Source organism: Chelonoidis abingdonii, chromosome 5 (assembly GCF_003597395.2).
Source record: "Chelonoidis abingdonii isolate Lonesome George chromosome 5, CheloAbing_2.0, whole genome shotgun sequence".
Classification (NCBI taxonomy): Eukaryota; Metazoa; Chordata; order Testudines; family Testudinidae; genus Chelonoidis; species Chelonoidis abingdonii.
The window spans coordinates 139,647,571-139,663,048 of record NC_133773.1 but is presented as its reverse complement, the minus strand read 5'-3'; the positions used below and the strand labels follow the sequence as shown (position 1 = coordinate 139,663,048).

Genomic DNA, 15,478 nt, shown 5'->3' with positions numbered 1-15,478 from the left:
CTCTAGAAGAAGGGACTAAAAATGCCTGACCAGAAGGAACTTTATCTCTATGCTGCTTGAACTCTGGGGGCAAAGACACCTAAGCATAAGCAGGAGATTCCCCAGCTGGTTAGCCTGGGTTAGCCCTAAAGGACACACAGGGCTTGCTAACTATAGAAACTTCGAACTATAGAATGTAAGACTGTAACTTATTTGTGTGTACGTTTACCTGTGTTAACCTTATAAATATCTCTCACTTCTCTTTCTCAGCCAATAAATGTTTAGCTAGTTTATTATAGGAGTGGCTAGAAGCATTGTCTTTGGCTTGAGATCTATAGTGCAAGGCGGTAAGTGACTGGTCCTTTGGGACTGGGACTAACTTGAATATTATTTTGATTTTTGGGGTAAGGGACGATCCACCATAAAGGCATGACAGGTCCGTGTACCCAAAGGGGTCTGTCTGTGACTGCATGCTGAGGCTGTCATCCTGCCTAAGGAGTTCACACTTGATGCTGGGTTGGTGAAATCGAAGTAGAGCTTGGCACAACCAATTTGGGGTTTGTGCCCTGCTGCATCAGGGTCTGCCCTGAGATTGGGACGTGTGCTCGTGAGCCGCCCTGCAGTGGCGGACAGGAGCCAGGCTGAGAACAGCCAAAGGTTCCCACCAGTGACAAAGGATGCTAAGGGGGGGATCGCCACCCGGAGCGGGGCGCTGGGAAAGTCAAGGAAAGCGGGTCGGGAACCAGCCTAGGAGACACCCAGGGAAGAGGGAGAACCACCCGAAACCCATTACAGCTGGTGTCCAGGCAGCCTCTGCCATGGCCCCACCCACCCCCGGCCTGGGCCCCTGATGCTGCCCAGCCCCATCGCTGCCCTGCACAGCTGTCACTGAGGTGGGCGCCATTGCAGGCAGCACCTTAGCCACCCCCTGCCCGCCTGCCACGCTACTGGAACAGGCACCGAAAGGGCCACCCCTGATTTGGGGCCCTCACTCACAACCCTCCTCCCACACTTCCGGGGTCGGAGGCGGAACGTACCAAGCCTCCACTCCCCCGCCCTCGTGAGCTGAGTCGCTGTGGAACCGGCCGCGGAGTTGGGGAAGGAGGCGCGTGGCCTGAGGGGGCGTGGCCAGGCCGCCGGGCGGGGGAGGGGCAGTCACGTGGGAAGATGGACCCGGTGCTGTACGTGTTGGCTGCGGCGCTGCTGGCCGCCCTCATCATCTTTGCCAGCCGGTTCCGGGGGCAGGTGCAGGCAGGTAAGGGGGGGGGGAGTTCTCCCCCCGGTCCGCCCCTCGGGGGGCATGTCCTCACCTCGGTCTGGCTCTCAGGCCGCGGGGGCGGGGCAAGCTTGTTACCTGGGGGAGCTGGGAGCCCCCCCCCCCCGGCTGCGTCCTCCGAGGGCCCCACCAGATGCCTGGGGGCAGCCAGGCCCCTGGGGGGAACAGGGGCCCGTGGGGGGGGCAGACAGGAGGGAGCAGCCAGGCCCCTGGGGGGAACAGGGACCCGTGGGGGGGGCAGACAGAGGGAGCAGCCAGACCCCAGGGGGGAACAGGGGCACGTGGGGGGGGGCAGACAGAGGGAGCAGCCAGACCCCAGGGGGGAACAGGGGCCCGTGGGGGGGGGCAGACAGAGGGAGCAGCCAGACCCCAGGGGGGAACAGGGGCCCGTGGGGGGGGGCAGACAGAGGGAGCAGCCAGACCCCAGGGGGGAATAGGGGCCCGTGGGGGGGGCAGACAGAGGGAGCAGCCAGACCCCAGGGGGGAACAGGGGCCCGTGGGGGGGGGCAGACAGAGGGAGCAGCCAGACCCCTGAGGGGAACAGGGGCCCGTGGGGGGGGGCAGACAGGAGGGAGCAGCCAGACCCCTGAGGGGAACAGGGGCCCATGGGGGGGGGCAGACAGGAGGGAGCAGACAGGCCCCTGAGAGGAACAGGTGCCAGTGGGGGAGGACGGGTGGCCTGGACCCCCCTGGGGGAGCAGGGGCCTGTGGGGGGGCAGACAGGAGGGAGCAGCCAGGCCCCTGAGGGGAACAGGTGTTGGGGAGGAGGATGGGGGGCCTGCCCCCCCCCTAGGGGCAGACAGGCCACTGGTTCACTGATTGGGGAGGGAACCCAGTGGTAGTAGAGACTAGGGGCATTAGGGGGGAAGTTGGGGCAGGCCAGTGGTCAGGTCCCCATGAGAACGATGTAATGTGACATTTCCACAGCCTGCTGCGCTGTGACGCTGTTGTGGAGGTGCGTTCCATGGCACCTGGGTTATATCAACCACGGTGAGCAGTGAAACATAACTTTTTTTTTATTTTGGGGGGACAGCATTAGTGCTTCACTTCTTCACTCTCCATTTTATTAGCGTCATTTGTATTGCAATAACAACTGCAGGCCGTGCTCGGGAATTAGGGCCCTGGTGCTGTACACATGCACAGAACAAAGCCGGTTCCTGCCTTGAAGAGGATATAGTCAGAGTAACTGCTGACTGTTTTCTGCAAGACTTTGCAAAGAAAAAAATCCTGGCTGGTCTTCCACTATCAGGCTGGATGTATTGATTGAAATTGACTCTTGAGGGCATTTCTGCTGCCCCATCTGTTAGGAATATAACTTTTTCCATGGCAGACACATTTACTGATCAGTTTCCTCAAATACCCTGCTTCAGCTGTTGATCATAGTGGATCCTCCAGATCCTGAAGAAAGCAGAATCTATTTTCGCCCGGTGAAGCAGTTGGGCCCCAGTGGTGAAATGCTCTTTGTGGGTATTCCTTATGCCCTGGGCTGTGAGATTTGGTTATATGTGGAGTAGGACGATTCTTCAGACTGTATTAGAAAGCAATTCCCACCCCAGGTCCTCTCCTAGGAGATCTTGTGAACACAACTTAGAAAGTCTGTAAAGAGGACAGAGTTCAAAGCCTTAAGTCTGGTCTACTTTAGGAAATTAGATTGGCCAAACTGACTCAATCAGGGATGTGAAAAATCCTCCTCTGAGTGTTGTAGTAAAGCCAACTAGTGTAGCAGCGTTAGGTCGACAGAATTCTTCCATCGTTCTAGCTACTGCCTCTCAGGGATAGGGATAGGGATTACCTACTCCTATTGGAGAAACTCTCCCATCAGCATAGGTAGTGTCTACAGTGAAACACTGTAATGGCACAGCTGTGCCACTGTAGCATTTCAAATATAGACAGGCCCTTAAGGTTTAAACACAACGCGCTCACACACACACGCACGCGCGACTGGCCCCCTGCTTTTGACCTTGTCTATAGCAGGAAGTTTTCACAAAAATTTCCCACTGTTGCTACTACCAGGTCAGCTTGATTAGTGATAGCATCAGGGAAGATGATATGCTGGTAGCTAGCAGTGTTTTAGGCACCGTGTTATGCAGCCCTGCTCTGAGAAGGGGTTTAGTGACACAGCACCTTAAAATGGTGTTGGCTGCCTGTGGATGCAATAGTGTAAAACTGCTGCTGCTGTTTCCTTGCAGCCCAAATGTCATTAGCGAAAGCCAAATGGAGCCATAAACTGTCCAGATCATAATTAAGAAGCCTCTCCCTTCACTTTTAAAATGCATTGAAGACCCAAGTTGTTGTCTGTACTAGAGACTTTTGCCAGGATAGTAATGTTAGTTAAGGTGTGTAAATGACATTTTTCTGTCAACAAAAGCACTAGTGTAGAGGCAGTTGCACTAGCATAAAAGTGCTTTGGCTGGTATAGCTTATGTCACTTGCCAAACTAGTATAAGCTATTCCAGCAAAAGCACTTTTTTGCTGGCATAAACTCTATCCAAAACAGAAGGGTTTGCTGGTATGGCTGTACCTTCTCTAGTGTAGACCTGGCCTTAGCGTTTCTTCCACAGCAGCTCAGGACCGTGCTGATACCTAAGACAGAGCACGCAGCTGCCTTGTCCCTTCCTTAGATGTTGACACATTGGTAACTTTTGCGGGAGAAATACCCCTTCCTGAACTCAAGACTTACAAGCCAAGGTGAAGCAAGAACTGTGTTTTGCCTTGGTTTTTGATGGGGGGAGAGGAAGGGGGAACAACTTCCTTATGTTGAAGCCCATGCATCTATTTATTAATGATCTGGGATCCCAAATAGCCTTTCTTTAAAATGTGTTTTGTTTCAAATCAGTTTATATTCAGAGTGTTTAATTGTGTTGAAGCTTTTTTTAATGGCATTTTGTGACACCACCTGACTTGTCTTTGTCCTCAAACAGAAATGTTTTATTATTTATATTGACTTCTGTAGCCTCCAAGAACTTTACAGAATTGCAACCTTGGGCTTGATCATGGCTTCCTTGCACACCAAAAGGTTGTTTTCAAAACCACTGGGACTCCCATGCATTTGATGGTAGGATGCAATCTGTCACAGGGGTCATTTCACTGCACTTTCTTCTTGGGTGGAAGGCAGCAGTTGTTACAATTATGTTAGTAATTCTACATCCTGCTGTGAAAGGTGCTTTAGGCCAGGCATCTTCAGCATGGAGGCTTGCAAATAGGTTTAGGGGGTTGTGTAACCTCACAAAGGGAGTTCTGTATGTCTGAATAGAGGTCCCAAAACTTCTCTGATGTGATGAGAGGTTACAGTAAGGAAAAGGTTGAGAACTGCTGTTTTAGACAAGTGTGTAGTGAGAACAGGTGCTCAGTGTCACAGTTTCAAGGTAACTGCATCTATATTTCTTACTCTGTGGGTGCCCTTTATGCACTTAAAGGTTTCCAGCACCCAGCCATCACCTCTCATGGATGGAGACCTGTGTCTCACTTCTGTGTGAGTAAGGGCTTTTAATGCTGCACAACTCCCTGATCTACACTGTACTAACCCCAGCAAGCCAATCTGCCATCACCTCTGCTTTGCTTTCTCTCCGAGATATTGCCTGCATTCACAAGGTATCACGCAGCTCTTTCTAAGCAGGCATGTTTATTCATAAGTAAGGCTAAGGCTTAGTCATGGGCATTTTTAGTAAAAGTCATGGACAGGTCATGGACAATAAACAAAAATTCTTGGCCCTGTGACCTGTCCATGACTTGTACTATATACCCCTGATTAAATCTTTGGTGTTCTGGGAGGCTCTGGGGGTGCAGCTGCTGCTCTGGAGGAGGGGCTCTGAGGCACCTGCTGGTGCTGGTGGGGGTGGGAGGTGGCTCCGGGCTGCCCACTGCTGCTCAGGGTGGGGACTCTGGGATGCCCAATGGTTCTGGGGGGAGGCTCTGGAGCATGCGCTGCTGCTTGGGGGAGGGAGGGTGGCACAGGACCACCACTACTGGCAGAGGAGGGCCCCGCCACCCCGGGACGGCTGCGCTGCTGCTGGTGGGAGGTGGCTCAGGACTGTCGTGTTATGGAGGTGGGGGGCGGTGCAGCTGCCTGAGATGCTCAAGTGACCCCGGGGTCAACCACACCTGCCAGCTGCAGAAGTCACGGAATCCCAGAAAGTCACGGAATCAGTGACCTCTGTGAGAGACTCTCGGCTTTATTCAGAAGGGAAAAACCTTACAGTGACTGTATATAAAAACTATAAAAGAACCTACATACATGCTGAAAAGGTCACTCCCACCCCACACCCCCGCTCCAACATAGATGGTGTCAAGTCCGTCAAATCCCACAAGTGGGCTTTCCCTGTGGTTACAAGTTCTCATCAGTCTTTAGATCAGGCACCAAATTGAAGGCCCTGAGTCAGTTTAAGATCAGGCTGTTTATCTAGATGTTCGGTTTTTTTTCTTCTTTTCAGTGGTCTCTGAAAAATCCAGTTTAAAGCCGACTATGCACTTTCCCAGGAGGTGGTACCTCTCTGGAGGTGTTATAACCTGAATGATTTGCCTCCTCATCCCTTTCTGTTTGCACTTCCCGCAAGAGCTGCGATAACCCTCCTCCCATGGAATGCGTACAGTCCCTAGCCCAGAACGATCCATGCCCTTAATGCAATATGGTCTCTCAAAGACATTGCAGAAAGCTGCCCATCTGTCACAGTCAGGACCTTCACTTTGTGTCTCCTTGGAAGAGCAGTGCCTGCAGCAGCACAGTTTGATCCTGCTGGGATACCAGTGCAGTCCCACTGGGAGTAAAGAGTGCTGCCTGTTTATGAAAACCAGAAATTACACTATATCACTTTCTAGTGTTTGGAAAATTGAAGCTTGGAAGTGGGGGACCAAAGATCCCTTCTGGGCTATATCATTCTGTCCATCAGAAATGGCAGATAGCGAGAAGCATCCTGCGGGTCTGCAGGATTTTTTATCTTAAAGGCATGAAAATTATGAGATGTGGATGGCATTATAGGATGAGGACAGTTGCATGATGGGAACTTGTCTCCTAGCTTCCAGAATTCCCTGCATGACTCATTTCTACCCCACAACACATTGGGCAAGTCTTCCAAAAGGCTTCGCACTGGAGAATGGCTTGTAGCACACTGGGATACCTGTCTACCCATGATACACCACACCTGGCATTGACACAGACACTCCTGGTGAGTATGCACAGTGCCAGCAGAAGGAGCCAAGTATGCGCATGAATGAGCAATCTACTAACTGTGGCGACTCTATGCCAACATAACTGGTGTTAGATGATGTGTAGTGCAGACATGGCCTTGTTCTGTATACCAAGACTGCTATGCAGTGTCATACATCACATTGGTAAAACTGTGTGTGCAACGTATGTATGGCTTTTTTTTTAATGGTACGCCTTCGGCCATGCTAAGTTGTGCTACTAGCTCCTTGGATGTCACAAGCTGAATTAGTTTGTGGATAGGAGAGAGAGGGTCTCGCAGGAAGTGGTGTGGAGATGGCTTATTTGAAACGTATTCGTAAGGCAGTTGCTACAGTAGTGCTTATCTTTATGCAAATGTATAAATGAAAGCAGTAGATGGTGCTCTTTCGTCTGAGTCAGTACAAAGCTAGTGACCCAGGATACCAGTAGGGCAGTGTTGCAAAACTGTCATGAAAATCTGCCAGCCAAGGCACAATGTTGACTTGCTGACTTACCATGCTATTAAAGATAATGTTATATGAGGAGGGAGCATATTTTACATGCTGATCAAAAAAATAAACATTCTTTGTTGTGGGCAAGTAACATTGTGTAAAGTTGTGTTAGGGAGCACTCTTGGAGGTACCTTATTTGAAATTAGATGTAAAACTGCCGCTCTAAGTGTTTTGGGACATGAAAGAACCCCTGGCGCTCTGGGAATGGGTGCCAGGGAATGGATCACGTGATGATTCCGTTCTGTTCGTTCCGACAGTGGCCAGTGCTGGTACCACAGAGGGAAGACAGGATACTGGGCTAGATGGACTTTGGTCCTACCCAGTATGGCCATTCTTATGTTGTATAACATTATAACCCCAATGCCTTTGCTAAATTCCAGTTTGGAAAACTTCTCTGCTTTCAGTGGATGGTTTGTATTCTTCTTTCCTCATTTAGCTTCATATAGTGTTGCTTTGCATGTTGTTTGCTGTGTAGCCAGGTGAAGTGAAGACTTCTGGTTTTAAATGGCTTTAGGCTCTTTCCAGGTTTCTTGTCTTGCCCCATTCCGCTGGTGGGTTTCAAAATCCCAAATGAAGCTGATCTTGCCGCCCACACATAGAAAAATCCAGTTTCCCGCTGAACCGAGGTGTCTGCTGGCTGTGGAAACACTGAGTCATAAAACTGGAGCTATGGAAAACTTGGATAAAATTAAACATGCACATCCAAGGTATCTCAGTTTTCCCGTTCTGCTTTTTCATTTCCTTGTTTTGGTGTTGTCCTTTAATAATGTATTATATTTTGCTCAGGGTTTATAGTGTGCTCTGTTCTGAACAAAGCTGGGATTGAGAAGGCCCCATCTGGCCATCTAAATAGACAAGCAATATGGGTCAGTGATTCTGGGCATTAGTTTCCTGTTTTTTGGGTTTTTTTTAAATATATTAAATACTGCTTTCTTTGCTGGATTAACACTGATAGATTTGGGGACTAGCCATGTGATTTGAATCAAGGTGATGCGGTCACTCGGTTCACACATTTGTCCTTGTGAGGGCTGAGAGACAGGTTTGAAATGAACATACACTTTATAAATAGATTTATTTCTCATGAAATGTGTAACGGTCCCTGCTTCTCAGGAATTGTGTTCTGGGTATTTTTTTTATTACACAAAATAAATGAGCACTAGAATTTCCCAACTGATGCACTATGCGGGGATGTCTTTTTAAAATTTGTCAGGCATATAGAATCCGTTTAGATTAAAGGATACCAAGCCTCGAAGGGTGAAATGTTTTTTAAGAGGCTAAGAAATACCATATATGTGTTTTGTATAGGACCTCCATATGCACTGTATCCCAAAATACTTCTCAACATTTTTAATAATAGTTACAAAGCGCCTTAATAAATATTTATGGTATACTGTATCTCACTGAATTATTTTGTAGCTCTCAGAAGCATGCTAGGCATGTCACAGAAGATAAGACACATTCCCTACCTTCATGAACTTACTCTCAAAATTTTAGACATGATACAATAAACGAGGGTGCCAAACAGAAGAAGATGAATGGGTGAGGAGGATGAGGGTTACTGCCTGGACATATGGTAGTGACTTCCTCAAGGATTTTGTAATGACTATTATTCTCCTATGGTGGCACCATAATAGAAGTGAGTTTTTAGCATGGGTTTTACAGAGGAGGGTGTAGTGACATGGCAGAGCAGTGTGTGGAGGGCACTCTGAGCTCAATCCTGCAAGCTGCTGGCCACACTGACCCCAAGCCAACCAAGAACTTATGCACATGCTAGTCCCCTCACGTGCTTAAAGTTAAGACTTCAGTGAGACCGTTCTCATGCCAAAGTGAACCATGTTCTTAAGTGCTTTGCTGGCTCAGGTCCAGAGTGCTCCATGCCTTTCGGGATTGAGCCTGCCATACGTAGGTGGCAACATGTAGAAAGACATGGAGACACTTAGGGGACAAGTGGATGAAGCAGGTCGTGAAGGATGGCATTGCTGGAGCAGCAGAGGGAGTGGGATGGGATGAGATGTGTGTCTGGATGAGTAGGTGGGGTGGAATTATGTAGGTGACACAAGTATAACTTTGATGCTGTGAATGCTTGACAAATCAACCAACTGGCCAATAGTCAGGGGACGTGAAGGTTGTGGGGAAACTGGAGAAAGCTGCATCACTCTGTTACATACTCTTCATCCGTGATTTGTAACCTTTATGAGTAGATAGGTGGACTCAAGCATGGTTGTATGTATCCTTGAAACATGATATAGGTAACTTGTACCTCTTGCTAATTTTGATCCACCAGCACCCACTTCCTTACTTGTCTATTCTGAGGATCATAGAATCATAGAATATCAGGGTTGGAAGGGACTTCAGGAGGTCATGTAGTCCAGCCCTCTGCTCAAAGCAGGACCAATTCCCAACTAAATCATCCCAGCCAGGGCTTTGTCAAGCCTGACCTTAAAAACCTCTGAGGAAGGGGATTCCACCACCTCTCTAGGTAATGCATTCATCGCCCTCCTAGTGAAAAAGTTTTTCCTAATATCCAACCTAAACCTCCCCCACTGCAACTTGAGACCATTACTCCTTGTTCTGTCATCAGGTACCAGTGAGAACAGTCTAGATCCATCCTCTTTGGAACTCCCTTTCAGGTAGTTGAAAGCAGCTATCAGATCGCCCCTCATTCTTCTTTTCTGCAGACTAAACAATGCCAGTGCCCGCAGCCTCTCTTCATAAGTCATGTGCTCCAGCCCCCTAATCATTTTTGTTGCCCTCCGCTGGACTCTTTCCAATTTTTCCACAACCTTCTTGTAGTGGGGGCCCAAAACTGGACACAGTACTCCAGATGAGGCCTCACCAATGCCGAATAGAAGGGAATGATCACGTCCCTCGATCTGCTGGCCATGCCCCTACTTATACAGCCACAAATGCCATTAGCCTTCTTGGCAATAAGGGCACACTGTTGACTCATATCCAGCTTCTTGTCCACTGTAACCCCTATGTCCTTTTCTGCAGAACTGCTTCCTAGCCATTCGGTCCCTAGTCTGTAGCAGTGCATGGGATTCTTCCATCCTAAGTGCAGGATTCTGCACTTGTCCTTGTTGAACTTCATCAGGTTTCTTTTGGCCAATCCTCTAATTTGTCTAGGTCCCTCTGTATCCTGTCCCTACCCTCAAGCGTATCTACCATTTCTCTCAGTTTAGTGTCATCTGCAAATTTGTTGAGTGCAGTCCACACCTTCCTCCAGATCGTTAATGAAGATATTGAACAAAAACGGTCCCAGGACCGACCTTTGGGGTGCTCCGCTTGAAACCGGCTGCCAACTAGGCATGGAGCCATTGATCACTACCCATTGAGCCCAACGATCTAGCCAACTTTCTCTCCACCTTACAGTCCATTCATCCAGCCCATACTTCTTTAACTTACTAGCAAGAATACTGTGGGAGGCCGTATCAAAAGCTTTGCTAAAGTCAAGGAATAACAAATCCACTGCTTTCCCCTCATCCACAGATCCAGTTATCTCCTCCTAGAAGGCAGTTAGGTTAGTCAGGCATGACTTGCCCTTGCTGAATCCATGCTGACTGTTCCTTATTACTTTCCTCTCCTCTAAGTGCTTCAGAATTGATTCCTTGAGGACCTGCTCCATGATTTTTCCAGGGACTGAGGTGAGGCTGACTGGCCTGTAGTTCCCCGGATCCTCCTCCTTCCTTTTTTTTAAAGATGGACACTACATTAGCCTTTTCCCAGCCATCCGGGACCTTCCCCGATCACCATAAGTTTTAAAAGATAACGGCCAGTGGCTCTGCAATCACATCCGCCAACTCCTGTAGCACCCTTGGAAGAAGTGAATCTGGCCCCATGGACTTCTGCTCATCCACTTTTTCTAAATAGTCCCGAACCACTTCTTTCTCCACAGAGGGCTGGTCACCTCCTCCCCATGCTGTGCTGCCCAGTGCAGCAGTCTGGGAGCTGACCTTCTCCGTGAAGACGGAGGCAAGAAGAGCATTGAGTACATTAGCTTTTTCCATATCCTCTATCACTAGTTGCCTCCTCTTCATAAGGGACACACTGTTCCTGACTTTGCTTCGTTGTTGCTAAACATACCTGAAGAAACCTTCTTGTTACTCTTAAACATCTCTTGCTAGGCGCAACTCCAGAGTGTATTTTCCTTCCGATTCATCTCTTCGCATGCGGAGCACATATTGTATACTCCATCCGCTGGCATTTGTCCATATTCTTGGTAAGTCTTTTTGTGCTTTAAGATCAGCAAAGGATTCGAACTGTTAGGCAGCTGCTCACGCTGCACAATTTACTATCTTTCTACGCATCCGGGATGATTTTTCCTGCAACTCAATAAGGATCTGTTAAAGAATACAGCCAGCTCTCCTGACTTCTTCGCCCCTCATGTTCTCCAGGATCAGCCCATCAGTTCCTGAGGAGTCAGTCTGCTTTCTGAAGTCCGGTCTATTCGCTGCCCTCCTTTGCTCCTTGTGCAGGATCCGAACTCGACATCTCAGTGTCATGCTCCCAGTTCATCCACGTTTGCTCCCCTACGACTTCTTCCGTTTGTGAGCACAGGTCTAGTAATTTTCTGCAGTTGCGGAAGAAAGCCACCAACTCCATCCCCGATTCTGTGGTCTATAGCAGACTCCCACCGCCGAGACATCACCTTTATGCTCCACACTTCTAAACTTTAATCCGAGATCTCATGTTCGCATTCATACCACTTGACATCATACGCTCTACATACAGTGCAACTCCCCACTTTTCTGCCCTGCCTGCTCTTTTCGAACATTTCTATCCATGCCATGCCGTACCCTCTGTGAGTTACCCACCAATCCTCTCTTGTCAAATCACATCACACTTCCTGTGCTGCAGACTGTCAGTTCTCATATTCCCAGGCTCTGCAATTGTGTATAGGCACTAAAAACCGCTGATCCTGGTTCTCACTCGAAACAGATCCTTCTCCTCTGCACTCTTTGCTCGTCTGTCCTCCTGGTATCCCATTCCCACTTACCTCAGGGCTTGGTCTCCTTCCCCCGTGAACCTGAGTTTGTAAAAGGCCCTCCTCGACAGTTAGCAGCCTGCTTGCTAGATCGTTCCCTCTCTTGTTAGCATGGAGCCCGTCTCTGCCTAGCACTCCTCTTTCTTGGAACACCATCCCATGGTCGAAGAATCCAAAGCCTTCTCTCTGACACCACCTGGGTAGCCATTCGTGGAGAAGCAGGAAGGGGTAGTGATCCAAGGGCTTGATGAGTCTCTGCAGTCTCTCCACCACATCGTGAATCCTAGCTCCTGGCAAGCAGCAGACCTCTCGGTTTTCTCAGTCAGGGTGGCAGATAGATGACTTAGTCCCCCTGAGGAGGGAGTTCCTGACCACCACCATCCACCTCCTTCTCTTGGGAGCGGTGGTTGTGGAACCCCCATCCCTAAGACAGTGCATCTCACATCTTCCAGTCGGTGGAGCCTCCTTCTGCTCCCTTCCCATAGATGTATCTAGTCCACTCTCCGCATTAGTACCTGTGGAGAGAACATGAAAATGGTTGCTCACCTGTATCTCCATTGCTGATACATGTACTCCCCTCTTTATTCTTCTGGAGGTCACATGCTGCCAAATTTCTTCACCGTCCCTCTGTCCCCTCTGCGCAGCCTGCTCCGATTCTTCAGAACGTTGTGCTCGTAGAAGCATATCCTGACGTCTCTCCAGGAATTCTTCATTTTCTCTTATGCAGCGCAGGGTCGATTCTTGTTTCTCCAGAACTCGAACCTTCTCTTCCAATATAGAGACCAGCTTTCACTTTGTACCAACAAATTCGCTTCTGTCCTGTGGAAGAAACACAAACATGGCACAACCTGTGCAGGTTACAACAGCTCAACGCTCACCTTCCATAATTTCTTCATTCTAAGAGCTTCCCCAGCTGATGCAGCAACTCGCAGAAGCCCGCAAGATAAAACTGCACTGAAGTCAGCATGGGAAAATGAGGCACCACTGCATGCACAGATTGTGATCTGTAGTTCTTATTTGTCGACAAGAGTTTTCCAAGTGTAGCAAGAAGTGAAAAATACACACGTTTGCAGGTTTGAACAGGCGAGATGACGTCAGCTCTGAATAGCTGAAGTGCAAAAAAACCAAATAAGACCTGAATCATCTGAAAAGAAGAAAAACACTTTTGGGTCCCACATTCTGCTTACCAGATGCGAGGAGAAAAGAATATATATTTTTAAAAAATCATTTATAGGGCTGAAAAACGGAAATTCAGCACAAAGGGTGCTTTTTTGGGGGAGTAAGTTCCAAGAGCCATGGGTCCATGATAGAATGACAGAGCCGCCTCATCTAGAGCTAGTTCATGGTCACAACAGTATTTGAAGTGCCTGTCCATAGACACTTCTTATGCCATCTTCCACTCTATTAACAGTAGTGCCTAGAGACCACAATCAACATTGGAGGGGCATTGTGTTAGGCACCCCCTCACTCCCAAGGAAACTGTCCCCGCCCCTAAGAGACTAGCGTCTAAATAAACAAGACAGATAAGAATCATCCCTGTTTTACTGGTGGGGAACTGAGACCCAGAAGGCCAGTTTTTTAAAGGCACTTAGGGCCCTGATCCTCCAAGGTATTCTGTCTCCTAACTTGCATTGATTTCATTTGATTTCAATGAACCTTAGGTGCCTAAATACCTAAAGGTGCAGAAAGGTGTTTGGTGGGATCAATGGGAGCCTTAGGTGCTTTTGAAAATCCCGCTGGACACCCAAGTGCCTTTAAAAATCGAACCCAGCAAGTTTAAGGGTGGGGTTTTCCAAATGCTCAGTGTTTGCCTACCTCCTGCATAGATTAATCATGTTGATTTAAATATAATTTGCCTATTGTTGTTTCTGCTCCTTTTCTCCCTACCTCTGCCTGATTGTCAGATCCCTGGGTCACCCTTCGTGACTGTCAGGGAAGAGCCAGCATGTAGTAGGTGCTACCATACAGAAACATCATCATTATAAGGGGGCAGCAGGAAGGAATGACATTCTCTCTGTATGAAAGATACCTGATCTAAACATTGCAAACAGCCCAACTGCTAGTGTATCTCTTATTGCCGGCCAGCTAGCTCCTTTCACTCTTGCGATGGGATGACTGAAACAGATCAATATTAAACCTCTGATTTAAAATGTTCCCCTTTTTTCAGCTGACGAGGAACACCAGCGAAATGTGGCAGCCGTGGTGGCCAGGCCTCGACCTCACGCTGATGAGCGGGGAGAAGGGATGCCCAGACGCCGAAGGAACATGGGCAGCAGGATGCTGGCCCAGAGGAGAGCACAACAGGCAGAAGATGGGATGGAAGGTAACTTCTGATTCAGCTCCGCTTTTAAAAATGGATCGGGCTAGCGGATGATCTTGGTTTGGGTTAAGTATGAGGTAAGGGTCCCAGAATGTCCTGTCCAACTGCACTGACTGGAGACCACATAGCCCGAAACTGACCTGATTTAGTGTCTTAATAATCTGAAGGTAAATTTACACACACCTTCCTCCAGTGTGTTATATCTAGTGTGACCAGACGTCCCGATATTTGGGTGGTCATCCTGCATCCCTACCGATCTTGGGTCGGGACGCAATTTGTCTTGATATTTCGCTCCACTGGCAGCACTGGGTATTTTTGTTCTGCTGGCGGACTGGACCACCCCACCCCACCCCAGTGTGCTGATATTTTCCCAATATCTGTCCCGATATTTTCTTCTTCTCATCTGGTCACCTCATATCACTAGAGATCATTTGCCCATCACTGAAATGCAGCTGCTTCTGTGATGGATTGTGGCAGCCTTTCTGTGCCAGCAATGCAACGCTGTTTCTGGGGGGAGGATGAGGAATACTGGGTTTTCCCCCTCAGTTTGAAACTACAAGGGGAAATCAGCAGAAAGGCAGAACATAGGTAACCAGGTTAGAATGTGACCACTTTCACTGGGGCTAACAGCTCGACCCTATGAAAAGTACAAAGAGATCTTAAAGTACAAACAGAATTGGTACCTTGGTGTTTATACCCTGCCTCAGCAGCACAAAGCATTGATTTAGTGCTGTCTTAGGGGAAAGAACACCACCTACTAAATCACCAACTCCACTTCCTGCAGCATCTGGGTTCTCCTTGGTGGGCTCAGATCCAAATACTGATCAGAGTAGACCCTGCTAACTTGAGATTGTATCAGATTGGAACACTGTGAGGTGTGGTTGTAGGTCAGTGTAGACAGAGTCCTGTAATTTTATTTTGCATCTAGAGTTAATAACCACGTTATCTTAGAGAATCCTGTGGCACCTTATAGACTAACAGACGTTTTGAAGCATGAGCTTTCGTGAGTGAATACCCACTTCGTCAGATGCATGTAGTGGAAATTTCCAGGGGCAGGTATATATATGCTAGCAAGCAAGCTAGAGATAACGAGGTTAGTTCAATCAGGGAGGATGAGGCCCTGTTCTAGCAGCTGAGGTGTGAAAACCAAGAGAGGAGAAACTGGTTCTGTAGTTGGCAAGCCATTCACAGTCTTTGTTCAATCCTGAGCTGATGGTGTCAAATTTGCAGATGAACTGAAGCTCAG

General features: G+C 48.5%; 1 protein-coding gene across 1 annotated transcript in view; it reads left to right on the top strand.

Annotated features, from left to right (window-relative positions):
- Positions 1–1,044: 1,044 nt before the first annotated feature.
- The window catches only part of DDRGK1 (DDRGK domain containing 1), a 52,035-nt gene continuing 37,601 nt past the window's right edge, over positions 1,045–15,478 (top strand). The window contains exons 1-2 of the mRNA XM_032803054.2: positions 1,045–1,234; positions 14,080–14,235. Coding sequence (XP_032658945.1) covers positions 1,147–1,234; positions 14,080–14,235 — 244 coding nt within the window. The 5' untranslated portion in view covers positions 1,045–1,146. The remainder of the gene's footprint in view (positions 1,235–14,079; positions 14,236–15,478) is intronic.